A 26,426-nucleotide genomic window follows, 5' to 3' on the forward strand; every position below is an offset into this window, starting at 1 on the left:
AGTGAGCGGGAGGCCCACCTGGTCTCTGCCCGGACGTGGCGTCTCCGGGTCTTGCGGGGGCGGGCAGGATTCGTCAGCTGTCTTTGCATCCTGGGGCACGCACAGGGGACTGGAGACGATTTACAGGGCTTGGGAGTGTCCAGGGAGGCTCTCTAGGACTTTTAAGCAAACGCCAAAGACCTCAGCAGATAGTCACCGCCACGTCCAGCCCACACGTGCGTTCCTGCTAACCCCGGGAATGCTGATTCTACTGGTATTATCTGCATTTTAGTGGGGAAACAAGCTGAGAGCCGATCAGCCACTCGCCTCGATCCCACCCGCTGGACCTGGGTGCTGCTGACTCGTGGTTCTTCTGCAGTTGCACTTCCTGAGCTTAGGACCTTACGCTTTAAAATAGGTGGTTGGTTTGTTTAGCCATTTGGGAATCTCCAGTCCCAGGGTTTCTGATTTAGTACATCTCGGGTGGCCCAGAATGTGGCGGTCTGACAAGTTCCCGGGTGCTGCTGGTGCTGCTGGTGCTGCTGGCCCTAGACCACACTTTGAGGATCACTGCTGGAGGCTTGGGGTTCCCATGGGAGCAGGGGTCCCTCTTGGCAGATAATCCCTGCTGTTTTTATATTTTCCTTTTCTACCTGACGTTCCTGTTTGGGGTTTCCCAACATTGTGCCACCTTCAGCTGAGAACAGCAGCCATCCCCTAAGCAGACAAGCCACCCTCTTCAAATCCCAATCAGTCGCTATGAGAAGACAAGGAAGCAATTCAGAAGCCCAGGAGATTGCTGACCAGCCTTCATGTAGATTGGACACATGTGATGGAGGCTTCCGCCGCAGTAAAGGTGACAGGATATGTGAGCAGAAATTCGGGATTTTAGAACAGAAGGACTTAAGGTTCTGTGTACCTCTCTTCTCTCCTGCATTCGAGCTAGGGAGCCTGAAGCCATCTCAGACCACACAATCACTGGTACAGGTTTTTCTTTCTGCTGTCTTAGATTGCCCAATGCCCAGGAGCAGGCCAGAATTCTGTGTTCAGATTCTGCTCGTACCTTGTGTCCCAGGTAGAGAAGCCAGAACCTCTACAAAGAGGACTGTTTTTAATTCCAGGATTTTGTCCTCACAGGAGACAGAGAAGCAACCAACCTGGAAATCCCCTTAAGACCTTTGTGATGACTATTGCCATGGCCCTATAGGAGGCCCTCCCTCTTGAACTATTAGAACAGTGCTGTGAGGAGAGGCCAGTTACATTCCCTTTATAGTTGAGAAGCCCTGGGCTCAGGCAGGGGGACCTGCCCAAGGCCACCCAGCGAGGAAGGGGCAACATGATGCTCTTGCCTCATTCTCTGATTTTCTGTGCTTCCACTGTGGGGTGTGGTCCCAGAAAAACAGTGTGTGTTTGTTTGATGGGAGGGTGGACAGTGATCACCTACCCTGTGCCCAGGGTCGGGCTGGATGCTGTACACTGACCAAATATGATCATTCCATTAACGCCTCTTAAGTCTGTAGAGTTGGCGTTATCATCCATTCACGGATGAAGAAATAGTTTGAGAAGAGTGGCCAGAGGTCACTCAGCAATGTGTAGATTGAAGTCTTGACCACACTAAGGGAACCCATGATTACCGCCTTTTAAAGAGGGCCAACTCCTCATCGACTGCACTCTTGTAAATGATACAACATGAGAAGGTAGCACCAAGAGGTAGCGGAGGGCCCCGTGGCAGCACCTGGCACTTTCTGAGCACTCATTAAACACTAGCTTTTTTCATGTCTGTCTCATTCCATAAAGTTTATTTCAAAATTTGGAACAGAAACAGGAGGATTAATGCTACATAAAACCCAAGGAGTGACCTTGATAGGAGGTAAAGGGTCTGAGTACAATAAAACATTAATCTTTCCTCCTTTCCCATCCTTCCTCACTGGCTGTTACTGTTTGTGAGGAAATGTTCTTGATCTGCAAACAGTTCTTCTAAGACTCATTGTCTGAGGGGATCTTTACGGTGGAGATGAAGTGTCCTGGGCTCCTGGGCCCAGGGTGTTGTCCTTCGCTATCCCACCTCTAGTAACTTATCAGCTTCAGAGCCCCTCCTGGAATGTCCTACCACCATCTCGGCTTACTCGAGTCTTTTTTATCCCAGGGGCAATTCAGACCGGATTCTTTTCTGCAGTCTTATCCCTGCTCCCAGAGCACTTGTCAGGTTGGCCTCTCCCCAAATAGAGGAGAGCTGTTATGTTCTGTGAGCTGAGCTGTTACTGAGTCCACTGTCTTGCACACAAGTCCCCTGCAACCACCCATTTAATGTCAATCTCTAGCACTGGACAGCCTGTCTTTTCCAGTATCTCCAGCATTTTACACACAGATTTTTTTTTTTAAGATTTTGTTTATTAATGAGAGACACAGAGAGAGACACAGGCACAGGCAGAGGGAGAAGCAGGCTCCATGCAGGGAACCTGATGCAGGACTCGATCCCGGGTCTCCAGGATCACACCCTGGGCCAAAGGCGGCGCTAAACCTCTGAGCCACCCAGGCTGCCCTACACATAGATCTTAATATTTCTGGAAAAAGGAATACACAGTCCAGAGCCATCTATTTTGAAGGGGGCAGGTATTATTTCCTCTCAAATGCTAGGGTTCAGGAGGGCTGGCACCATATCCTACTTGGCTCTATCTCCAGGGTCTAGCTCAAGGTCTTAGTAAACACTCAGTCAACATTCTTTAAAAGAATACATTTCCTGGACCTGTTTGCACATTGAGTCAAGTGACTGCTGCCACAGGGTCTTTAGTACAGAGCAAACATGGTGAGCCCCCTCCCTCCCTCCCTGAATGGCTCCTGTGGGCCTGTGTTGGAGCCTCCCCCACAAGCCATTCTGGGTGTGGGAAGTTCCCAGGTGGCCTAGAATGGGACTGAGCTGATGGTGACTTTTTTTTTTTTTTTTTTTTTTTTTTATTCATTAGAGACACACAGAGAGAGGCAGAGACACAGGCAGAGGGAGAAGCAGGCCCCATGCAGGGAGCCTGACGTGGGACTCGATCCCGGGTCTCCAGGATCCCGCTGAGCCACTGGGGCTGCCAGATGGTGACTCCTCTTGTTGAGGGAGGAGGAGTCAGCCTCTCCTGCAAACTGTCCTGTCCATCCTTTCAGGTGCCTTTAAAATCCTCAGCAGCATGACCCCCTCCTTCCCTAACCCCATAGTCATCCATCAGTATAGGCTGCTCTAGCCAGAGTCCCACTGCTTCGAGCATTGTACCCCATCACTTTGGCCTGAGCCCCCTCCCCTCTCCTGGACCAGCATGACAGTGGGATGGGATTTCTGTCCTAAAATGACCATGGCATGTCATTCACCACCAGGTTCCATTTTGCTGTAGATCCAAGTCACCTTCAGTGGTGAGTGCTAGATGCACAGATCTTGCTAGGGGGGTGGGGGGTTGGGGGGTGGCCCAGCCAGTGCAAGTGAACTGGACTGTGGGCCGTGGGCCATCACTTACTAGCAAAGACGTCCTCTGCAGTCACAGAACCTGCTCTGTGAGCACAACGCATGGCTGAGGACTTGTCCTTTTAGATGTTGCAACAAGCTTCCTTGTTGATTTACTCCGAAGCAGAAGCCACAATGTTTGAGCAACAAAATCCAGCCTTGAGTTCAGGATCAGATGACAGCGTCCTCACTCAGCAGCTCGAAGCTGAGACGAGATGGGACATCTAAGACCTACAGCCCATGGAGTCTCCTGCTCTGCCCAACCGAGAGTAGAGGCCGTTGGGCCAGCACCTCACATATCGGAACAGTTGCTTGGGCCATCCTGGTGCTAATGAATAGATCCTTTGCTGCCAGGACGCTTCATTGCTGTGGAGGCATCTGGAGAAAATCCCCACTGCCTCCAGGGAGTCCCCCAAGCACAGTCCCCAGGACCTTTTCAGACGGTCTGTGAGGTCCACATTATTAATTACAACCAGTAGAATGAAGCCGCAGACAGGACAATCCAGCTGTCTTCCATTAAATTAAGCCAGGCTTTAAAATGTTTGCAAACATGTGGAACAATCCCACTTGTCTCACTTAATGTTTATGTCTTTGAAACTATTTTTCATAAAAATAAGGGAACTAAGCTAACATATAGAGGGGTTATTTTGTAATTATCTAAAGCACATGTTTAATACAGCTGTAGGGGTCATTTGCAATTTTATCTTATAAGTTTTAATAGATATAACCTGTATTAACAAAGCTTGGGCCCTCAAATTTTATTTTTTTAAAGGTTTTATTTATTTTTTTATTCGAGAGACACGAGAGAGAGGCAGGGACATAGGCAGAGGGAGAAGAAGGCTCCATGCAGGGAGCCCGATGTGGGACTCAATTCCAGGATCCCGGATTCACACCTCAAGCTGAAGGCAGACACTCAGCCACTGGGCCACCCAGGTGCCCCAAATTTTATGTTAATTTATTTTAAAGATTTTATTTATTAGAGAGAGAGAACACGAGTGGGGGGTTAGTGGCAGAGCCAAAAAGAGAAGCAGACTCTCCGCTGAGCTGGGAGCCCGACGCAGGACTGGATCCCAGGCCCGAGATCATGACTTGAGCCAAAGGCAGATGCTTCACCAACAGCCCCCCCGGGTGCTCCAAAGGGCCTCTAATTTAATTTAATTTTAATTTAATACTTTATTTTATTTATTGCCTCAAATTTTATTTTATTTTAAATTTTTATTTATTTATGATAGTCACACACAGAGAAAGAGAGAGAGGCAGAGACACAGGCAGAGGGAGAAGCAGGCTCCATGCACCAGGAGCCCGATGTGGGATTCGATCCCGGGTCTCCAGGATCGCGCCCTGGGCCAAAGGCAGGCGCCAAACCGCTGCGCCACCCAGGGATCCCTGCCTCAAATTTTAAATTGAGAAATAGTCTTGAGACCAAGACCAAGACCAAGCATTGCTGTGCGGCTCAGAAAGCTTTCTGTGTGGGCCAGGTGGGATGGTTTAGGCTTTGCAGGCCACCCAGTCGCAGTCTGTGCTGCATTTCCTTGCCTCTGCTCTGAATGCTGCCATCCCAAGCATGCGGGCTTGGCCATGTTTCAGTGAGACATTCCTTATCAACACTGCAATCTGAGTTTTATGTAATTGATGTCCTCCAAGTATTATTCTTTTGATTTTTATGAGCCATTTATTTTTTTTAATTTATTTTTTTTTATGAGCCATTTAAAAGTATAAGTGTGAAAACAATTCTTAGCTGTCCAAAAGGGGGTGTTGAGCTAATGCCTGCCTGTTGACTGTAGTTTCCAAACCCCATGTGAGTAGGTTCAAACCCGTGACACACACATAATTCACATTATTGAAACTGAAATGTTTGAAGACAACATAACAGCTCTGCCCCTGGTTCCTGACACGGAGTCTCCAAAGCTTTTGTAACCTCCTGGGTGACAGGAGCATCCTTCATTCTAGTGAGATGACCCTGGGTGGCTCCTAGAGAGGTCTGGTCATGAGAAGGATCCAGCCGTGATCAGAAGTTTGGAATTTGGGCAGCCCGGGTGGCTCAGCGGTTTAGCACCGCCTTCGGCCCAGGGTCTAATCCTGGAGACCTGGGATCGAGTCCCACATCAAGCTCCCTGCATGCAGTCTGCTTCTCCCTCTACCTGTGTCTCTGCCTCTCTTTCTCTCTGTGTCTCTCATGAATAGATAAATAAAATCTTAAAAAAAAAAGTTTGGAATTTACGGCCTCCTTCCTCATCCTCTGGAGAAGGGAGCTATTAAATGATGGTGCCCACTTGGTGCAGCCTCCATAGAAATCCCATGTGTGTGAGGTTGTGGGGAGGGGAGGGTTCAGGTTGGCAAACACACCCACAACATCCAAGTCTACAGAGACAGAAGCTCCTGTGCTCGGGACCTTCCTGAGCCGGCCCTCTGTATCTCATCTGGCTGCCTGCATTCTTTTTGTCTTGTCCTTCAATAAACTGGTAAAAGGGTTTCTCTGAGCTCTATGAACCTGGCAAATTACTCAAACCCACAGAGGGGATCAAGGGTATGTCAGAGTTGCGATGGACTGTCAGAAGCACAAGTGACTACCTGGACCTGCAACTAGCATGGTAGTGGGACAGTCTGGATGGACTGTGCCCTTGGCCTGTGGGATGTGACACTCTTTCTGGGAAGACGGTGTCAGAACTAAGTTGTGGGACATCCAGCTGGTCCTGCAGACAGCTGCTGGTTTTGGGGGAAAACCTCACATCTGGGACACAGAGGGCAGGGAGCAAGACCAGACTACTGAGGGCCTGCACACTTCAGCCAGAGCGCTGGCTCTTCCAGCGGAGGGTGTATTTGTCTTACCCTTTTTTTTGTTTTTTTTTTAAATTTATGATAGTCACACACAGAGAGAGAGAGGCAGAGACTTAGAGGGAGAAGCAGGCTCCATGCACCGGGAGCCCGACGTGGGATTTGATCCCGGGTCTCCAGGATCGTGCCCTGGGCCAAAGGCAGGCGCCAAACCGCTGCGCCACCCAGGGATCCCTGTCTTACCCTTTAACAGGGTCCTGGAGGCAGGAGATGGGCTGGAAGCAGAAGGACCAGTCTGCAGGCTACTGCACTGGTTCTGCCCAGACTGGACTCTGGCTTAGACCAGGGACAGAGCAATGCAGGTGGTAAGTATCTAATTCCAGATCCACGTGGAAAGATAGAGCTGACTCTCCCAGTCTTCTATCTGAGCCAACAGGGAGGCGGGGGCTGGATCTCACTGAGAGGGAAGTCTGATTCAGGGAGCAGAAAGAAGTGATAGCAGAGCAAACACGTTAACTTCTCATACATTTCTTACTGAACATTAAACTGTAAATAATTACCAAGATTCCAAAAGGTCTTCATAATACCTTTGAGGGCTGTATGTTCCACTCCATTACCCTCAATTATGTGACCATTTCCTCTGTTATCATCTAGACTGCTTCTCTTTCAATTAACAACATTATAGACATTCCTTTAATGAATATCTCTGATGGACTTGTCTTTGTGGTTTTTCTCAAGGGATTTTTGGGGATGGGTTTATGTATGAGGTGAAAGAGTAAGAACCCAGAAGCTCTCGAGACACACTGCTAAAGTGTTTTCCAGAAAGATGGTGACAGTGTTTAGTAGGAGGCCAGCCAAAACTAAGTGCAGCAGTACCACCGTAAATGAGACAGTAGAGGGCATTAGCATTTTATTAATATTTCCTAATAAAAGGAGTAAAAAAGTTTCTAACTTTTAGAATCCTCTTGGGGCAGCCTGGGTGGCTCAGCGGTTTAGCGCCGCCTTCAGCCCAGGGCCTGATCCTGGAGACCCTGGATCAAGTCCCACGTCAGGCTCCCTGCATGGAGCCTGCTTCTCCCTCTGCCTGTCTCTGCCTCTCTCTCTGTGTCTCATGAATAAATAAAATCTTTTTTTAAAAATAAAATTTTTGTAAATACTTGATTGTGGCTAAAGCTGAACATTTTATTTTGTTAAGCAGGCTCCACACTTAGTGTGGAACACAACGCAGGCCTGAGCGCATGACCCTGAGCTGAAATGAAGAGTCAGATGCCTAACTGCCAGAGCCACCCAGGCATGCCCCACCGTTGGACATCTTTAGAGTATCTCTGGCTGTCAACAGATTGTTCAGGTCCCTTGCCCATTTATTTACTAAAGCTCTAATATTTAGGAAATAAATTAGGGAAACCCTATTGAAGCAAATTTGTGCTCCTTTTGTAAAAAGAAGCACTTGGTATGTTAATAATGTATTTTGTTGACATTAATCTAAACATTACCATCTTGATTAAAAACATTTTCTAGAGGGAAGCAGACCTGGATTGGGTAGTGCTGTAGTCACAAACATGGGCACACCTTCTAGATCCGTCCCCGAGGGGCAAACACCTTGCTGATGGCATCTCAGGATGCTACAAAGTGCAAGGACAGGACGGAGGGGCTTGTCTGGAGAGTGACCTGCAGGCTGGAGTAGCTCCAGGATGGCTCTCAGGGATTCTGGAGACTGTGGCTTGCTCCAGGGAATGACTCCCAGTGGGGGCAGGGGTGGGGTCAGCTAAATGTCTCTCCCATGACATCCCTCCAGCTGCTTGGCAAGCCGGGAGCACCTTGTTCGTGAGAGCTGGGCCTGGGAGGTTTCCTCTGGGGTCTGTTTCAGTTCTGAGAACCCGACGCTTTCCTGCTCATTCCAGTCTCCTGGCCCCATCTCAGGCTGCTGACATTTTACCTCTTCAAGTACCACCTCCACCATAGCATCTTCCCCAGTCAACGCACCAGGTCCAAACCCCTCCAGGCACCTGTTGGGGTCTCTTCCTCCCTAGACTGGGAGGACAGGGCTCAGGCTTACTTCCTGTCCTCACTGCATCTGATAGGATGCCCCTTGCCTGGGAAGCCTTGCTGAACCGCTGACCTCTCGGTAATTAGGTTTCCCAGTATAATGCAGCACCACTGCCCGCTGCACTTCAGCTTCCTCACGGGGTTCTGGTGAAGATTAAAGAGAGTATTGGAGAAAGTCACCCCATCTTTGTTTTACAGTCACTGAGCACAAACGTGCTAGTTTCTGTCCAGAAGCAGAGACACCGGAGATCCTCTGTGGGCTGGGAAGGTCTTCTCCAAGACTGGGCAGGAAAGACCGATTGGGAAGGGTTCGGGTTCCCTGGGGACAGGGCGCACTGAGTAGGGGACGGGATGGGGGGGGCAGGCCTGGGGGGTTTCCCCAGCGGGGCTGCAGACACTGGTGAGAGGTGAGGGCCTGGGAGAGCCCGGGGGTCGGGCTGGCGGGGGACGGGGCGGGGCAGAGCAAGGGGAAGGACGGGGTGCGTGAAGGCCAGGGACAGGGGGAGGCTGGCGAGGTCCCTGGTTTGGTGTCAGTGAGGCCTTGGGCGTCATTTCTCACCTACTCCATCACCTTGCAGGGCGGGCAGGGGGAGGCCTAGTCTGCTTAAGCCACCCCCGACGCCCTCCGGGACGAGCCCGCCCCCCCCCGCGGCTCGAAGCCCCTCTCCGCCCCCCCCCCCCCAGGGCGAGGCCTCCTCCCCGGGCACGAGGGCCCTCGCGCTTCCCCGCAGCGCCCGCGGCCTGGCCCGCACGACCTTGCCGCCCGAAGCCCCGGGGACGCAGCGCTCCCCACGTCGGTGACGCTGTCCCACAGCAACAGGCGTGTGCGGCGAGAGCCAGGCGTCCCCGCACCCGCAGCAACCGCGAGCAGAGGCCGCCCGCACCCGCACCCGCACCCGGACCCGGACCCGCACAGCAGCAGCCGTGGGGGGCGGGGCCTTCCCGGCCGCTTCCGCGTCGCGCCTCCGTACGTCACCGCGAGGGGAGCCAGGCGATTGGCCAGCGGGGACGGCGGCCGCCCGGGGCTACCGAGCCGGCAGGGGCGGGGCCGGGGCTCCGGGGGCGGGGCCGGGAGGGGGCGTGGTTTCGCCGGGGGAGGGCTCGGCGGCGGGCTGCGCGGCTGCGCACTGCGGTCGCTGCTGCCGTCGCGGCGCCAGGAGGGACGCTATGGCTGGCCCCGCGTGGATCTCCAAGGTGGGCGCCGGGCCGGAGTGCGGCCGGCGGGCTCGCGGCCAGGGAGCCAGCGGGCGGGGGCGGGGGCGGGGGCGGGGGCGGGCGCGCGGGCCTCGGCGGTCGCGGGCTGTGGCGGCGGCCGGGTGCGCGGACGGTGGCGCCTGAGGCGGGGCCAAGGTCACGGCGGGGCCCGGGCATCCCCAGGAGCGCCGCGCGGGAGCCCGGCCTGAGCCCGGCCTGAGCCTGGCGCGGGGGCCGGGGTTGCGGGGCGGTGGGGACGGCGGCCCACGGGCCCACCGTCGGACGGCGCGGGGTTTCCTCGCAGCCGGGAGATCCCCGCCCAGCCCCTGCCCTGTCCCGGGGGCGAGCGCCGCGACCTGGAGAGCCGTCGCTGGCCCTGACAGCTCGGGGCGCGGGCCGGGCCGCAGGGGCGCCAGGGGGCGCGGCGACGCCAGGGGGCACCGAGGTCGCGGCCGAGCCTGCCTGCGTCTGCAAGGCGCTGCGGCTCAAGGTCACGCGCGGCGTCGGGGTCGGAACTGGGCGGCCGCGGGGTCCGGCTTGCTAGTTCTCACCCCCGTACTGTCTGCTCTGCGGCCAAGGTCACACCGGTGACGCCACGGGAAAGTGGGCCCTCGGGTCTCCTGTTGCTCCTCACAAGCCTGGCCCCCTAGAAATCTACTACAAGCAGTTCAGGTTGTTTTTGGTGAAACTTGGTGCTATTCTCCTTTTGCTTTGAGCTTAAAGAGTGACCCAGATCGCTGTGATTTAATGAAAAGAGCTCTGCGGGGAGTCTGCCCCCAAGTCCTAGGTTTGAATTCGGACAATGCTGCTAATGGGCTGTGTGACCTTGAGCAAATTACTTTACTTCTCTGAGATTTGGATGCTCGTCTGTAAAACACCTATACTTGCCTCACAGAGTTGTTTGAGGATCACATAAAGTAATGTGAAAGTACCTAGCACATGCGGAAGGAACACACATCTGAAGGTTTCCCAGCAGCCACCAGCAGACAGTGGTGCTTGGGCCTCAGTAACTGGGCTCTGCTTGGTTACCCTCTCCAGACCTGGATGTGTGTATGACGGTGACTGTTATGCCACATTTGCTCCTGGAGGTAAAAGTGATTTCTGTATCACTGTCTCAGCAGAAATCAAACCTTGAATCACGGAGTTTACCCCCACTTAACACCTGCTTCATCTTTGGTAGGTAGAGTGGCAGACTAATAAAGCAGTTCTGTTGATGGTGGATGTGTTGGGAAATTTGCTTTGCCTTTATTGCAGACTGCAAGAAAAAACCCATATAGTGGGTATTCAGAAAGCAGTGGGTTGTGGAGTCAGATGAGGTTCTCCCCTGACACGGACTCCTGTGTGACCTTGGCCATCACTGGACCTCTGTGGGTCCCGCTTCTCCCTTTAGGGGTTGGAGTGGAAGGTGCTTCAGAGACCCACGCCCCAGGATGCTGGAGATGCTGGGCTGATGTGGGTTTCAGTCACAGTAGTTCCTCTGTTGGAGTTCCTTCTAGACTTTTATTTGAAAAAAAAGTCTGCAGCTTAATTTTTTTTGAAGATTTATTTACTTATTTATTCATGAGAGACAGAGAGAGAGAGAGGCAGAGACACAGGCAGAGGGAGAAGCAGGCTCCACGCAGGGAGCCCGACGTAGGACTCAATCCCGGGACCCCAGGATCATGCCCTGGGCTGAAGGCGGGGCTAAACCTCTGAACCACCCGGGCTGCCCCTTAATTTTTTTTTTTTAATCCAGAAAAGCTTTATTTAGAGAAAACACTAGCTTTCTAAAGACCTTTCCGGTTCTTTTTTTCTTTTTCTTTCTTTTTTTTTTTTTTTAGATTTTATTTATTTATTTATTTATTTATTCATTCATTCATGAGAGACACAGAGAGAGAGAGAGAGAGACTCCATGCAGGGAGCCTGAAGTGGGACTGGATCCCAGGACTTCAGGATCACAGCCTGGGCCGAAGCCAGGTTCTCAACCAGCCACCCAGGCATCCCAAGACCTTTCTGGTTATAAAATGCAGTATTTACAATAAGCCAGTTCCCGAGCAGCAAATATTTATTAAGTGAGTATCTGTCATACGTCCAACACTGTATTTGTGTTTTTAAGTTGGATTATGAAGGTAATAAAGGAAGTAAGAAGCAATGGATTCAGATGGCCCAGGACAGGAAGTCTATGAGCCTGGCCTTAGTGTCCTCATCTGAAAGGGACCACTAATACCTACCTTTCCAGGTTTTATAGAGATAACACCATGTAAAGTATGTACAAGTACATTATAAAGTACAAGACAGTCTCTGCTTTTAAAAAAGCTCATTTTGGGGCAGCCCGGGTGGCTTAGCAGTTTAGCGCTGCCTTCAGCCTAGGGCGTGATCCTGGAGACCCAGGATTGAGTCCTAGAGTACTACATCAGGCTCCCTTCATGGAGCCTGCTTCTCCCTCTGCCTGTGTCTCTTGCCTCTTTGTCTCTCATGAATAAATAAAATCCTTAAAAAGTAAAAAAAAATAATTGAAAAGCTCATTTTACTTAAAGTTCTGGGTCATTTTACTGACTTAGATGTATACTGCCTTATTCTAAGATCACGTAGGAGAGATGACAAACATGGACAAGACTGGCTGTTAGAGAAGATGTCCTAAGTATTAAAGATGTTTGCTGGGGTGGGGACTTGTCAGATAAGAGAGATGATTGAGGCCGGCTTGTGTTTCTCCAAAAATACTCCAGAGGGAACACTTCTTGTGTGTCCCATGCTGTTCTGGACACTGGAGAGCCAACAATGAGCAAAACAAAAATCTTTGTGCTTGTGGATTGACATTTTATTTTATTTTATTTTTAAAGATTTTATTTATTTGAGAAAGTGAACAAGGGAGAGCGTGAGCAGAGGGAGAAGTGGACTCCACACTGAGCTCCCCATGCAGGGTTTTATCTCAGGACCCTGATCATGACCTGAGCCGAAGGCAGGCGTTTAACCCACTGAGCCACCGAGGCATCCCTGGATTGACATTTTAAATCATTTTGGGGGCAGCCCCAGTGGCTCAGCGGTTTAGCGCCGCCTTCAGTCCAGGACATGATCCTGGAGACCCTGGATTGAGTCCCACTTCAGGCTCCCTGCATGGAGCCTGCTTCTCCCTCTGCCTCTCTCTCTGTCTCTCATGAATAAATAAATAAAATCTTTTTAAAAAAAATAAATCACTTTTGGGTTGAGTCTTTGTCACAAAGACATGGGCCTGTTTTGTAGGATTATTTTCCCCCTCTTTCTGGGGTGGGGCGGGGGATGGGGAAAAACACTCATGCACATTTTATAATGTTGCCTGTCACAGAGTGGCTTTACATGGCCTCTCTTCCAGTAGCCCATCTGTCTGTGGATGAATCATGTTCTAGGATTAAGGTTTTTTGCCAGTGTGTTCTTTTGGGTCTGGCCCTATTTTTTTGGTTTTTCAGCCCAGAGAGATGACTGTAGATGCCAGGTTAGAGAATACGGTTCATTCATACCTGTTTGGCTGCTGCTTGGCATCTCATTAGTAGATGCCAGCAGAGGGTCGGGCCTTGGGAGAATTCTCTCCAGAAAGGAAGACTAAGCCACCATATGACAAATGTATCTGCTTATTTGTCTAGCATGAAAAAAGTTACCTTTATAATTTTTTTTTTAAGATTTTAAAAATTTATTTGTGAGAGTTAACAGGGAGAGAGAGAAGTAGAGACACAGGCAGAGGGAGAAGCAGGCTCCATGCAGGGAGCCTGATGTGGGACTCGATCCCGGGACCCAGGATCATGCCGAAGGCAAGCGCTAAACCGCTGAGCCACCCAGGGATCCCCTACCTTTATAAATTTTAATGAATTTTAGTAACTACCCTATGTACCCAATTTCATAATAGGACTTTGTACCAGTTTTCAACAACCAAGTTATTAAAGTTCAAAACAACCTTTTAAAACTTGTTTCTAGTGTCTGATAGTGTTGAGTGGAAAACAATATACTGGAAAAAAATAAAATAAAAAAAAAAAAACAAAAAAAACCCCACAATATACTGGTGGTAATATCTCATAGTGGGGTTAGTAGGTCACTTTTTTTTTCTGTATCCCCTAACCTGACAGTTAACAATAATGACCATGTTACCTATATTATCAGAAAAATAAGAAAAAATAAGTAAAATCTTCATTCTATATGACACAGGTATCAAATGGTATTAAATAAACTTTGTTAGATTTTTGTTATTATAAAGTATAATTACTAAATCATGGGAGAAGAGTAGGCATGACATGTAATTGAAGGATCTCTGGACTAGAAGTCAGCAGACATAAACTCTGGCCTCTGTGATCACTCTGTGGCCTTAGGCAGATCCTGACCCTTGAGACACCAATGTCTCCAGCTATAGAATGAGTGAGTTGGGCTCTGGAATTTGTAAGGACCCTTCCAGCTCTAAAATTAGTGATAGCTGGGTACCTGAGTGGCTCAGTGGTTGAGCGTCTGCCTTTGGCTCAGGTTGTGATCCTGGGGTCCTGGGATCGAGTCCCACATCGGGCTTCCCACGGGGAGCCTGCTTCTCCCTCTGCCTGTGTCTCTGATTCTCTATGTGTCTCTCATGAATAAATAAATCAATCTTAAAACAAAACAAAATTAGTGATAGTTTTCTTAGAGTATGGGTTCACCCCAAATTGACCCAGTAGTCAAGAACGTTGACATAAAACCTTCCAGGTCATCTGAGAAAAATCCAGTGTTTGAGCTAAAAGGGTATAGTTTCATTCCACCTTCAATATTTTTTGACAACTTCTATTCATCAAATCAACTTTAAAAGTGTATAGTACTTAAATTTTCAAAGCAAAGATAAACCAAATATTTAGGTTTTCAAATCTGAGATAGCTTGTCACATTGAGCTAATTCATGAGAAAAATATTCCTCCGAAGTTCCGGAATGTATGTGTGCAAACTTGCAGCAGCAGCAGCATCTATCAGAAATGGCCTCGTCCCCACTTGTATATGGTTTTTAATTCTATGCATGACATTTCTTTGTTGATATTGATGTAGGTCTCTCGGCTGCTGGGGGCATTCCACAACCAAAAACAGGTGACCAGAGCTTTTGCTGGTGGTGTGAGTATAATTATCTTTTATTTTTTTCCTTTTTAGAAGTTTCTCAAGAAAGATGCTCTAGCACATTTATTATATAGTTTTTTGTCACCATTTATTTAAAATTAGGAAAAACTTGTCATACTTATACTGGATATTTAAATTGTTGGCTGACACGCGTAAATCCATCCGATTGCTTGCACATTTAAGAATTATGTTACAGCTGGCTCTGTAATGTCTTAAAGGAGCCTGGTTAAAAATAGAAATTACCCTTGAGCCTACCCTTGAGATTACTTTACAATCTCATTTTCGTAAGACTGGTTTTTTTTGAAACCAGTACAAGTTGAGAGAAAATTGTTGAGAAGCTTCAAAACCTGCTTTGCATTTTTCTTTTATGAGCTTCCCTAAAAACAGTAGATTGACCGCTAATTAGGAATGCCTCAAACTCATCTGAGCCCTGTGGGCTCATATGTCCTCATGCAGTCTTTATAGACTGTCATTGTAGTGGATCACCTCTTTCTCAAGAAATCTGCTGCTTTTAGAATCTCCAGCATTAGAATTCTGTGCTTTAAAAGCTGATACCACATTTTTAGAGCATTCTAAGACTGTGGGTCAGTGACTTCCTGTTTGTTTTTTATTTTACCCCTTTCTCACAGAATCTGATTTGTATTTCATAATTCCTCTACTCTCATATATCTCTATAAGACCTGTTTCTTCCGCTTACTTTCTCTATCGCGGAGGAAAAGTAGATTCTTCTGGTGGCCTAATGCCATTTATTACTATGTGTTGGGAGAACAGGAAGAAGAAGCCAGAGGGTTCTTTGGCTTGGCTTATACAAAAGATGCAGAAGGAGGCTTATGCTTCACGCACAAGGCTGGCCATGCTAGCATTTCTATGCACTCCAAAAGCTCATGAGACCATCATTACTCTCCACTATCACTTGAAATGTCTGTTTTGTGAAGATATTCGCCTGGCAGGGAGGGGATTATATCTGAAAGAAAAAAGAACAGAGACTAACTTTTAAAAAACTTTCTTCAGTAATACAGAGGAATTCAGAAATAATGAGTCTACCTGCTCAGTGACTATCAGTGGAAGGCAAAAGGCCAGGGACACTTGAATCAGTGATTTCTTAAAAAATATAGCACAGGCAAGGAAGACTGGAAAAGTTGGGGACCACTGTCTGGGCAGACTTCCTGCTGAGAGAAGGTCCCCTGATAATGACACGTATTGTCCGCAGTTGGCGGGGGGGGGGGGGGGTTCTGAATATGATCTTAACTCATTGAAATCCCATCATGATTTCCCTTTACACATTTTTATTTCTACATTTGAAATGCTGACTGGATTGTTTGAAACCTCTGTAATAAACCCCTGATGTTACATTATAAACACACTTGCCATTCTAGGTCTACCTCAGACTCCGCTGGCGTGACCGCACTTGCTGTTCTTGTAGGTCGCACATAAAATCTCTGCCGGGCTCCCTCAGATGACATTTGTCATGGAGGAGCCAGTGTCTCTGCTCAGAAAAGCAGAGGACACCCCACCCCCACCCCCCACCCCGGCGATTGGAAGTCTGATTTTCTCTGAGTTCTAGAACAGACTGCAGCCGTATTCTGGAAATGTGTCTGAATGTTTTTTAGCCTGGGTTGGGTGAGGACCTAACTCTCCAGAATCCCACTGGAGAGGAGAGCAGTTGCCTTCATGAGAAACCCCCTGAATTTCAGTGAGAGAACATTGTGGAAACTTTGTTCTCTTTGGTTTCATAGACTTAATTGGTCTCTTTGTAGCTTGTCTGAAATGTGAATTGGGAAGTCTACTTAGTAGTTTATTTTTGTTTTATCTAAAGAGCATCACTTACGTTTTTTCAAAGCCTCAGAATTCAGGTGAAGAGTAGAGTTGAGTCTCTAGAGTCTCGCCTCCATCTTGGTGAACTCTCCAGAGGGACATCTCTTTACTCGAAGGCCTTTGAGTCTTCTTGAGCCCCTCACTGCTCCCCACCAATGAACTGGATTTCTCTGTCAGTGATGTTCTTTCCCAAACCTTCCAAAATTAATCCAGACTGTCTTTGCTGATATCTCACACTCAGGTTCAGACAGTCACTTTAATTCCAGGAGATGGTATCGGCCCTGAGATCTCAGCTGCAGTTATGAAGATTTTTGATGCTGCCAAAGTAAGTGCGTTTAAAAACTGCCTTTAATAATAACGTGTACAGATCTTTTCTTAGCCAATTGGAGTCTCAGGATAAGTTACTCCTGTTTGTGTAAAGTGGGGAGGTTAGTGCAGGGTGCACGGGCTTCGTTGGACTCAGTCACCTGAGCAGTGCTGTTGCTTGCATGTGTGGGTCTTGAGGCCCTGCCAAGGCACCTGTCTGCCTCATATCTGCCCTCCTGCCAAGAAGAATAAAACTGATATTTTAAAAAACTGTAGATGAGATTTTTGAAAGATAAAAAAAAATCTTTTTTTTTTAAGATTTTATTTATTTATTCATGACAGACACAGAGAGAGAGAGAGAGAGAGAGAGAGGCAGGGACACAGACAGAGGGAGAAGCAGGCTCCATGCAGGGAGCCTGACGTGGGACTTGATCCCAGCTCTCCAGATTCACACCCCAGGCCAAAGGCGGCACTAAACCGCAGGGCCATAAAAAAAATTCTGAAGCATTATTACCATCAAGTAGGAGATATGATTATTCTAATAGCCCAGCCTCCCATGCAGCAGATAGTTGAAAATGCTTTTGTTTGGGGAATTCGGGAAAGTTGGTTGTGTTTGACATGGCAGCTAGGCAAGGTCCTGCACTGTCATGATACCGCCCAATGTGGGGTGGGGACGGAGATTTGTTTAAACCATACATACTTAGTTTTCCTAACCATGTTTCCTAACCATGATCCTACAGAGGATCCAAGACTGGGATAGTAGAACTGGGTGCAATTGCTCACCCGCCGTCAGTGCCGGTGGGGAAGGCTGGGGCTCCTGAGCAGCTTACATGCTGTACCTGGGGTTTTTAACTGGCTTTATTGAAGTACCCCACGGTTTGTCTGTTTGCAGGGTGCGGTCCAAGTCCGTGGTCTGCAGCGCATGCAGACTTGTACAGCCAGCACTGTGTTCTAACTTTAGAGCATGCTCAGTCCCCAGACAGAAACCTGACCCACCTTCACACCCGCTGCCCATCCTGCAACCCTCTCAGTACCCTCCCCGCTTTGCTTGCCCCAGGCAGGCACTTGTCTACTTTCTGTCCACACACTTGCCTCTTCTGGACATTTCATATGAGTGGGGTTTTGTACTATGTGGCTTTTTATGATGGGCTTCCCTCACTTAGCATGTGATCCCTGGGTTCCTACGGCAGGCATACTTCTCCCTTCCTTGTGATATTCTTTTTTTTTTAAGATTTTATTTATTTATTTATTCATGAGAGACACACAGAGAGAGAGGCAGAGACACAGGCAGAGAGAGAAGCAGGCACCATGCAGAGAGCCCACTATGGGACTCGATCCCGGGACTCCAGGATCATGCCCTGGGCTGAAGGCAGACGCTCAACTGCTGAGCCACCCAGGCGTCCCATCCTTGCAATATTCTAATCGTAGCCACATTAGGGCTTTTGAGAGATAAGTGGGCAGGTGGCAGCCAGGTTTGAACCAGACAGGGTAGCACAGAGAGGCGCTCTGGGCACACTAGGGAGTGACAGCTCTTCGAATGCCAGGAACTTTCTGGATGTATATTATGTGTTATCACTCATTGCACCCAAAGTTGGAGAAGTTTGTAACTGTGTGCGTGCCAGTCACTGTGCGGCTCACTGTGCTCTGTGCCTTGACATCTAGGCGCCCATTCAGTGGGAGGAGCGGAATGTCACTGCCATTCAAGGACCGGGGGGAAAGTGGATGATCCCTCCTGAAGCCAAAGAGTCCATGGATAAGAACAAGATGGGCCTGAAAGGTAGTGGATGTGGCGGCTCCTATGGGTTTCTGCTTCCAGTGTCATGTTTCTGAGAGATTCTGTGTTGAAGCTAAATAGGGCCTGACCATATTAAAACAAACCATCCTGTGTGAAGCAGCGTACTTCTTTCTGTTCTCAGAATGTCTTTATTTGAAAAAAAAAAAAAAAAAAAAAAAAGAATGTCTTTATTTGAATGTTGCTAACACACTGTTATGTTAGTTTCAGGCACACAACCTTCTCCACATGTTGTATTGTGCACCCCAAATGAAGCTACTTAGTTATGGTCAGATTGTTTTCATTTGGGGTGTATTGTTCCCCAGTAAGAATGTTCAAGGGTGCTGACACGTTGTGTTTCGGCGACAGGCAGACAGACAGGCAGACGCAAAAGAATGTTCAAGGGTTACTGGCCAGTGTCAGTGAAAGTGTATATTTGTGCTAGGTTTATCTTCTGCAGACTTTTCACGGTTTTATTATTTTAATTAATACATGCTTCAGGTCATGATTCAAAATATGAGCATGTACCTGATTCCCATTCAATACAGTCCAGACAGACGTAAGTTTGAATCCCATCCCACTTACTGCTGGGAGGCTTAGGCAATTTTCTTACCCTTGCTTTTGATCTTTTGTTTTTTTTTCTCTTCACTTTTATTTTATTTTTTAAAGATTTTATTTATTTATTCGAGAGAGAGAGAGCACCAGCAGGGAGGGACAGAAGAAGAACCAAACTCCACACTGAGCAGGGAGCCCAATGTGGGACTTGATTCCAGGACGCTGGGATCATGATTTGAGCTGAAGGCAGACACTTCACCCACTGAGCCCCCCAGGCACCCCTTTCCTTCACTTTTAAATGACAGTAAGTGTTGTTACCTCATTGGTAGGGGCGAGGGTCAGATACTGCCGAGCCTGGCCCTCTCCCATGAGGTATGCAGTGTTACTAAGGAAGGCAGTAATGTTCCAGAAAGCTTCCATGGAACTCTTCCTCCTTCATTTGAATCAGGGAGATAAAGTCAGAGACAGACACCCTCATGGTGGCCCGGGTAGATTAGCCGGTGACCTGGGAGTGCCTGAGAGTGACAGCCATGCTTAGAAAACAGAGAACTGCCTGTCCTTTCAAGTGACCCTTGGTCTGTTGTAAAAGTGTCTGTTAGTTCCTAAGCATGCATGTTACATGTGTCACACAGCTACTTATCCAAAGTTCTAGTGGAAAAGTGAAACAAGGAAGAATTGGAATTTCAAATAAACGTTCTATACTTGTGTTTATAAAGAAGCAGAAAACCCCAGAACCCTGTTGTCATCTGGGTGCTCTTTACTACAGGCCCTCTGAAGACCCCAATAGCAGCAGGCCACCCATCTATGAATTTACTGCTGCGTAAGACATTTGACCTTTATGCAAATGTCCGACCGTGTGTTTCAATCGAGGGTTACAAAACCCCTTACACCGACGTGAACATTGTCACCATCCGGGAGAACACAGAAGGAGAGTACAGTGGCATAGAGCATGTGGTATGTTCATTTCACACACTTGCACTTGGGACAGTTTTTCCGATTCCCGTTTGTTGGACACATCTCGCACAGACAGCTGCCTGTGACCTCTGCAAGGTGTGGGCATGGGCCTCAGTCCTGGCTTGGCGTCAGGCAGTGGGGCTTGGACCCAGGCCTGGGGAGTGCCCTCTGTTGGAAGTTTGAATCCTCCAGTTCACAGCCGTGTTCTTGGGGGCAGGTGGCCACCCCTGCACCTCAGTTATCCTCATCTGTTCAGGGGGCCTTATGTTACCTACTCCATGGGGCTGGGGTGGGACTGGGGCTGATGATGTTATTAACCTCTGGGACACCCCACATCGGGGTGCATCCTCACCGGCCACGGCCCGGCGCCGGGCCAGTCCAGTGAGGCAAGGACCTGCTCTTCAGATCGTGGATGGGGTCGTTCAGAGCATCAAGCTCATCACTGAGGAGGCGAGCAGGCGCATTGCTGAGTTTGCCTTCGAGTATGCCCGCAACAACCACCGGAGTAACGTCACAGCTGTGCACAAAGCCAATATCATGTGAGTCCCGGCCAGAGCCGCACGTGCTCAGGCAGTTGGTGGGGGCGGGCAGTGATCCAGCTTCCCTTTCTTCCCCTCAGTCAGTGGGTCCATGTCTCTCTCGAGTCTCGTGTCCTGTGTATGCAGCAGATTGGAGGGTGGGAGTTCAGGTCCTGGTATGTCAGGAGAGACTGGGCATTATCAGAGAAGGATGCTGGAGTCTGGGTCCCCATGTGCTGTGGCTGTGGTGTACCCAGGCCATGCAGTTCAAAGGGCAGGGGCACTCCTGTTGTCCACGTAGACCAGGGGAGCATCTCTAAAATGGTCACACTGGGGCTGCCTGATGGATGGTTTGTGGTTGTCTTTCTGCTCACTCCACTGCTTAAGGCAGCTCCGGGTGTGTGCAGAAACCGGTTCCCTGACCTAGGAAGGGGGTTGAGCGTGTGCAATAGTCCAACCACTTAAATGATTGATTAAGTTTATCTTTTAAAGCAATTTTAACATTTTCTTATTAATAGATATTTCTTAATTCTTGCTGGACTTAGAACTAGTTAAAAAGCATAGTCTTTATTATGATAAAACGATTTTACATTTTTATGCCCTTTTGTGCTTCTGGAAATACTCTAAAACATTTTCAGTTTGCATTTTATTAACTGCCAAAAAAATAATTTTAATATAATTGAAATCTGACGTCTGGGCTTCCGAAACATTTCTTGAACTTATCTTTACTCTCTGACCTGATCCTTTTCTTTCTGCAAGTCTTTTCAACAATTTTTATTTGATTAAATACAGGCGAATGTCAGATGGGCTTTTTCTACAAAAATGCAGGGAAGTTGCTGAAAACTGTAAAGATATTAAATTTAATGAGATGTACCTTGATACAGTATGTCTGAATGTAAGTATACGTGCTTGCTTACCTGCTACTTTCTGTGGCGTGCTGCGGATGCAGCAGTGTGCCGTGTTGGTCGCTAAACACACAGATTTGTCTCTTACAGATGGTCCAGGATCCGTCCCAATTTGATGTCCTTGTTATGCCAAATTTGTATGGAGACATCCTTAGGTGAGTCCAGCTATTCCTTTTCAGTCTGTAATTTATTTATAAATGTCCTAAAATGAATGTGGCTTAAGGAGTTTGAATCAATTTTTATTAAGTATAGCGTGTGTCATATGAGTTGGATCCTAGCATTTGGGTGGTGATGTCAGTGATTAGAGGTTGGATGGGTTATTCATCTGTTTGTCAGATCGGCTCTGGGCTGTTGTCCCTCTTCCCATGCTGAGATGTATTTTTGGTTGATTGATTTTGCCGTGTTATGTATAGCCCTTGGGTGGTCATTTTTACCAAATTTTTGTGACTTTTGGCAGAATTGCAGGCTTACAGAAAAGGAAAATTGCTGTGTCCCTGGCCCCCACCACCTGAGTGCCCGCATCTTAGCACCCCTGCTGGTGTCGCTCCTCCCCTCCCCCTTCGTCCCCTTGTCCCTTGCCCCACAAAGGTGGCCACTATTCCTTCTCCACCTGTTAGTGGGTATTCTTCTGTGAGAATAAGCTTCTCTCATTTATTTGCATCCGTTTTTGTATCAATTTGACTCTTGGATACAACTGTGAGTTACATCCGACATCACCATCATTCATACTGGCCGGTGCATTGCCCTTTGAGCTGTGTTGTGTCCCCTGGGCATGGCCTACTGTGTGCTTTCTGAGACAGTACGCTGCCCCTTCCTGACTGTGGCCCTGGATCAGCTGTTTCTCAAGGAGCTCTGCTTCCTTTTGGCGGGAAGTCTGGGTGAGGCTTTCCAGAATACTCTTTGAAATGTTTTTCTGCTGCTAGTGACCTGTGCGCGGGATTGATTGGAGGTCTTGGTGTGACACCAAGTGGCAACATTGGAGCCAACGGGGTAGCGATCTTCGAGTCGGTAAGGCCCTGGGTAACCGTGAAGCCGCGGTCACAGGAATGGCCTGAGGCCAGGGTGGGTTATCTGCATGGATATGGTTCAATTGTTGAGTTTTCCCTGGGGTTCAGGTTTTATATAAGCTTATTCATTGATTTCCTCCTTAATTTTGTATCCTTATCATTTATTATGTCTTTCCTCAGTTACATTTTATCGGAAATCGGAAAAGATTGTTAGTCCATATTTTGTACTTTTTCTCTGTGACTTTGGCTATTTTTCTGAGCCTTTACCGCCAGGACCCATATCTGATGAGTTGGGCACAGTAGCCGTTCCGTAGCTGTTGCTCATTGATGAGGAGACAGGACCAGGCCCAGTGTGCTGGGAAGAGGCTGTTGGCTGTCCCCCGACTGTGGTTGTGTTCCCCACCGCTAGGTTCACGGAACTGCCCCGGACATTGCTGGCAAGGACATGGCCAACCCCACGGCTCTCCTGCTCAGCGCTGTGATGATGCTGCGCCACATGGGGCTTTTTGACCATGCTGCAAGGGTTGAGGCTGCGTGCTTTGCTACAATTAAGGATGGAAAGGTATCAGTCATCTGCCATACTTATGCTGTGCCAAATACCTTCTTTTTTTTTTTTTTTTTAAATATTTTATTTATTCATGAGAGACACAGAGAGAGAGGCAGAGACACAGGCAGAGGGAGAAGCAGGCTCCACACAGGGAGCCCGATGCGGGACTCGATCCCAGGACTTCCAAGATCACGCCCTGGGCCAAAGGCAGACGCCAAACCACTGAGCCACCCAGGGACCCCCCCAAATACCTTCTTGAACACATTTTGTCCGGGTGAAAGCAACAGGCAATGGCACCCCAAGCATACTCAGGCCGTGTGCACACACGGGAGTGTGTTCTGTGAAGAGAGGAGCCCCATGTTTCATGAGGGAGGGGTCAGGAAGCTCTGATGCGGAGACCTGTGTGCAGCAGGAAGAGCCGAGATTTGGGAGCCAGAGCCATTTAGGCCTGGATATCCTGTTGGCAGTGCCCGATCTGGGCCAGGCCCCTGATTCTACCGGCAATAAACATGTGTCATGTACATCGTGGGGTCTGCAGAGTGTAACCCAGCAAGCAAAGCTAAGGTCCAGGCCTCAGGGGCTGGAATCTCAGGGCAGATCCAGATGCTGGACATGGTACACAACATGTGTCTGTGTTAGGAAAGTAAAACAGAGCTTTTCTGAAAGTAATCATAGTGGCCAATAGAAACAAAGTACTTGCATGACTATGTTTTTTATGTTTCTCATCTCCACAAATCTCTTCTGTGAAGGAGATGCTACAGTTAATCCCCTTTTCTAAGTGAAGGGACTGGGGCACAGAGAAACGGATTATCCACAGTCCCATGGCTCCTTCATGGCAAAGTTGGGGCTCACACACAGTCTGGCTCTGACTCAGCAAGCTTTGCTGTTCCAAGCATGGGCAGAGAGTACGGGGCTCATGGACACTAAGCTGGGCCTCTAGGGCCTAGGATTCGTTTCTGGAAGCTATCCCACCAAGCCCCCAGAGCCCAACCTGCTCTGCAGAGCACCGCCTCAAGTACACGGTGACCCTTATAATTGTGCAGGACACAGTGGGACAAGAGACAAGTATCTCAAGATCCCATTCAGACTGAAGGGAGGACAGACTGTCAGAGGACCCAGGGCAGTATGGCACAATTTCTCTTCTAAGGAGGAGAGTTGGAGAGGCAATGATTGAGGGGTGCTGGGCCAGCTCCACTGGCTGAGCACAAGATTCCTTATCTTGAGCTCATGAGTTCAAGCCCCACACTGGGTGAAGAGCTTGCTTAAAAAAAAAGTTAGTGGGGATCCCTGGGTGGCTCAGTGGTTTAGCGCCTGCCTTTGGCCCAGGGCGTGATCCTGGAGTCCCGGGATCAAGTCCCACGTCAGGCTCCCAGCATGGAGCATGCTTCTCCCTCCTCCTGTGTCTCTGCCTCTCTCTCTCTCTCTCTCTCTCTATCATAAATCAATCAATCTTTGAAAAGAAAAGAAATACTTAAATTGTTAAAAAAAGAAATTAGTGATTCAAACATTACCTTAGTATTTGTTTCTCAGCTTCCAAAAATATCTCAAAGTATGTTTTTTTTTAACTTTAAAAATTCCGGGATCCCTGGGTGGCGCAGCGGTTTGGCGCCTGCCTTTGGCCCAGGGCGCGATCCTGGAGATCCGGGATCGAATCCCACGTCGGGCTCCCGGTGCATGGAGCCTGCTTCTCCCTCTGTCTATGTCTCTGCCTCTCTCTCTGTGTGTGTGACTATCATAAATAAATAAAAAATTTAAAAAAAAAATTCCCCAAGGGATTTATTTATGCTTTTGTTTAAATGTCCATAATCAGATGTTTTCTTAGGATCTACTGTATGGAGGGAAATTTTTGGAAAGCCTCCTGGCTTCCCATTGTGGTGAGAGCGTCTTGTCTTCCCCAGGCGTTTTGTGTGCGCTCACTGGACCCTAGTCTTCCTGGGTGGGAACATAGTGCCAGCCTTCGGCCTTGCTCTTCCGTGGGTGGGGAGCCAGACTTGCCCTGCCAGCATCTCACCGGGGGGCTTTCCATAAAAACAGCCTTGTTTTGGTCGAATGTGTTGGTGCATTTTTATCTTTGCTTTTTTTCTCAGAGCTTAACAAAAGATTTAGGAGGCAACGCAAAATGCTCAGACTTCACAGAGGAGATCTGTCGTCGAGTACGAGATTTAGATTGAGGATCCAGCGAATGGAGTCTGTCCGTCATTCCCACCCGATGAGATGTACCTTGATACAGTATGGCACCTCCTGTCTTGCACACATTTGGTTCTCTTCTTTCCTGACAGTACATTTTTAGATACGGCCTTTTCTTAACAAAATATGTGCAGAGGGTGCAGGTGACGTCCCTAGGCCTGCTTTCAAAGGACTTTCCCTAAGCGCTTGTTTTATTTATTAAATGTCTATCCAGTATATGTTTTTTGTAAACTCTTAAGTGGACTGTATCGTTTGCCATGTTAATCATTTTAACACTTCAGTTAAAATGGTTTCTTCAGCTATAAATACGATACAGAATTAACAAGAGAAAACAACTTTTTTCAGAAGACACTGTTTTCCTTGGTTTATGAAAAATGTAATAGAAACAAAACAGATTACAGACATGATAGCACAAGGTAACATTCTTATAGAGCTAAGTGGGCATAGGAGGTTTCCTGGAAAGTTCAGGTCAAAACCAGTGACAACGGCATATTTTTTAGTGATGTGGAAGTAGACAGGTGGGTCCTTCTACGTGGATTACTGAGTGTGAATAAAGATTTCAAACCCAAGCACTATGTAATGAGAGATGTATTTTTGGTAATAAGACATAGGTAGTATATTGGATACAAAGACACGTGTTTTGTTATCTGGAGATGCACCTTCATGGCCAGAGCTTTAATGGAGGGCAGGGGCGGCCTTTCCACTGGACATGTGAGGGTGAGGAGTCTCTGGTGCAGAGCCGGCTACAGGAGCCTGCAGCATGACTCACACCCCCCATGGCAGCTGAAGGACCCCACCGGGAATATTCTGGCTGTGAGGAGCTGGGGGTGCTGGCTGGCCTGCCTTGTCCCCACGGCACTGAGCCACTGCCCTCCATGTGCCATAGCAGTGCCAGTGAGAGCTGACCCCGCAGTGGGGGCTGGGCTCTGCTGCTGACCTCTGCCCCTTCCCCTCCCCCCCGCAGCGCGACTGTCCTTTATGTCAGACTCTAGGTCACTATTTTTGTGAAAAGCTATGCGACCCCCACAGCAAAGGCCACTCCTGTCCTCTCCTGCCCCTGTGTGGCATTCAAACCCCTGCACTTTGCACACTGCACCCAGAGCACAGGGGATTTTTAGCATGTGTCCCACCTGAGTATGTTTAGGCTTATAAAGCAGACTTCAGGCTCACATGTATTTTACTTTGTTCAGGCTGCAGCTTCCTCTGTTGTGTTGGATCACCCTAATAAAGACTTCAGAACTGACTGAGATGCATGCTTTCTCCACCTGTCTCCTGGCGAGATGCCGGAGGTCCCTTTGTCTCTGGGTATTCAGGGTG

General features: G+C 48.5%; 1 protein-coding gene across 6 annotated transcripts; it reads left to right on the forward strand.

Moving 5' to 3' along the window:
* The first annotated feature begins 9,338 nt into the window (after window positions 1–9,338).
* On the forward strand, window positions 9,339–26,352 carry IDH3A (isocitrate dehydrogenase (NAD(+)) 3 catalytic subunit alpha). Of its 6 annotated transcripts, none has more exons than XM_072802369.1 (11): window positions 9,339–9,475; window positions 14,479–14,541; window positions 16,601–16,684; window positions 18,328–18,442; window positions 19,758–19,945; window positions 20,351–20,484; window positions 21,256–21,358; window positions 21,459–21,523; window positions 22,292–22,376; window positions 22,785–22,937; window positions 25,010–26,352. In XM_072802369.1, the coding sequence occupies exons 1-11, from the start codon at window positions 9,449–9,451 to the stop codon at window positions 25,091–25,093; spliced, it is 1,101 nt and encodes a 366-aa protein (XP_072658470.1). In that variant the 5' UTR covers window positions 9,339–9,448; the 3' UTR covers window positions 25,094–26,352. The 6 variants fall into 6 exon arrangements, with proteins under 6 accessions (XP_072658470.1, XP_072658481.1, XP_072658506.1 ...); XM_072802380.1 differs by having other exon boundaries at window positions 9,369–9,475; window positions 14,479–14,517; XM_072802405.1 differs by having other exon boundaries at window positions 9,379–9,475; window positions 16,626–16,684.
* The last annotated feature ends 74 nt before the right edge of the window (window positions 26,353–26,426 follow it).

Source organism: Canis lupus, chromosome 2 (assembly GCF_048164855.1).
Source record: "Canis lupus baileyi chromosome 2, mCanLup2.hap1, whole genome shotgun sequence".
Taxonomy (NCBI): Eukaryota; Metazoa; Chordata; class Mammalia; order Carnivora; family Canidae; genus Canis; species Canis lupus.

Excerpts from the sequence above, each read along its gene's own strand:
- IDH3A (XM_072802369.1), top strand. The coding sequence starts at position 9,449 with ATGGCTGGCCCCGCGTGGATCTCCAAG. Across the intron at positions 20,485-21,255 it reads GTGCACAAAGCCAATATCAT|GCGAATGTCAGATGGGCTTT; the intron begins GTGAGTCCCGGC and ends GATTAAATACAG. Across the intron at positions 21,359-21,458 it reads TTGATACAGTATGTCTGAAT|ATGGTCCAGGATCCGTCCCA; the intron begins GTAAGTATACGT and ends TGTCTCTTACAG.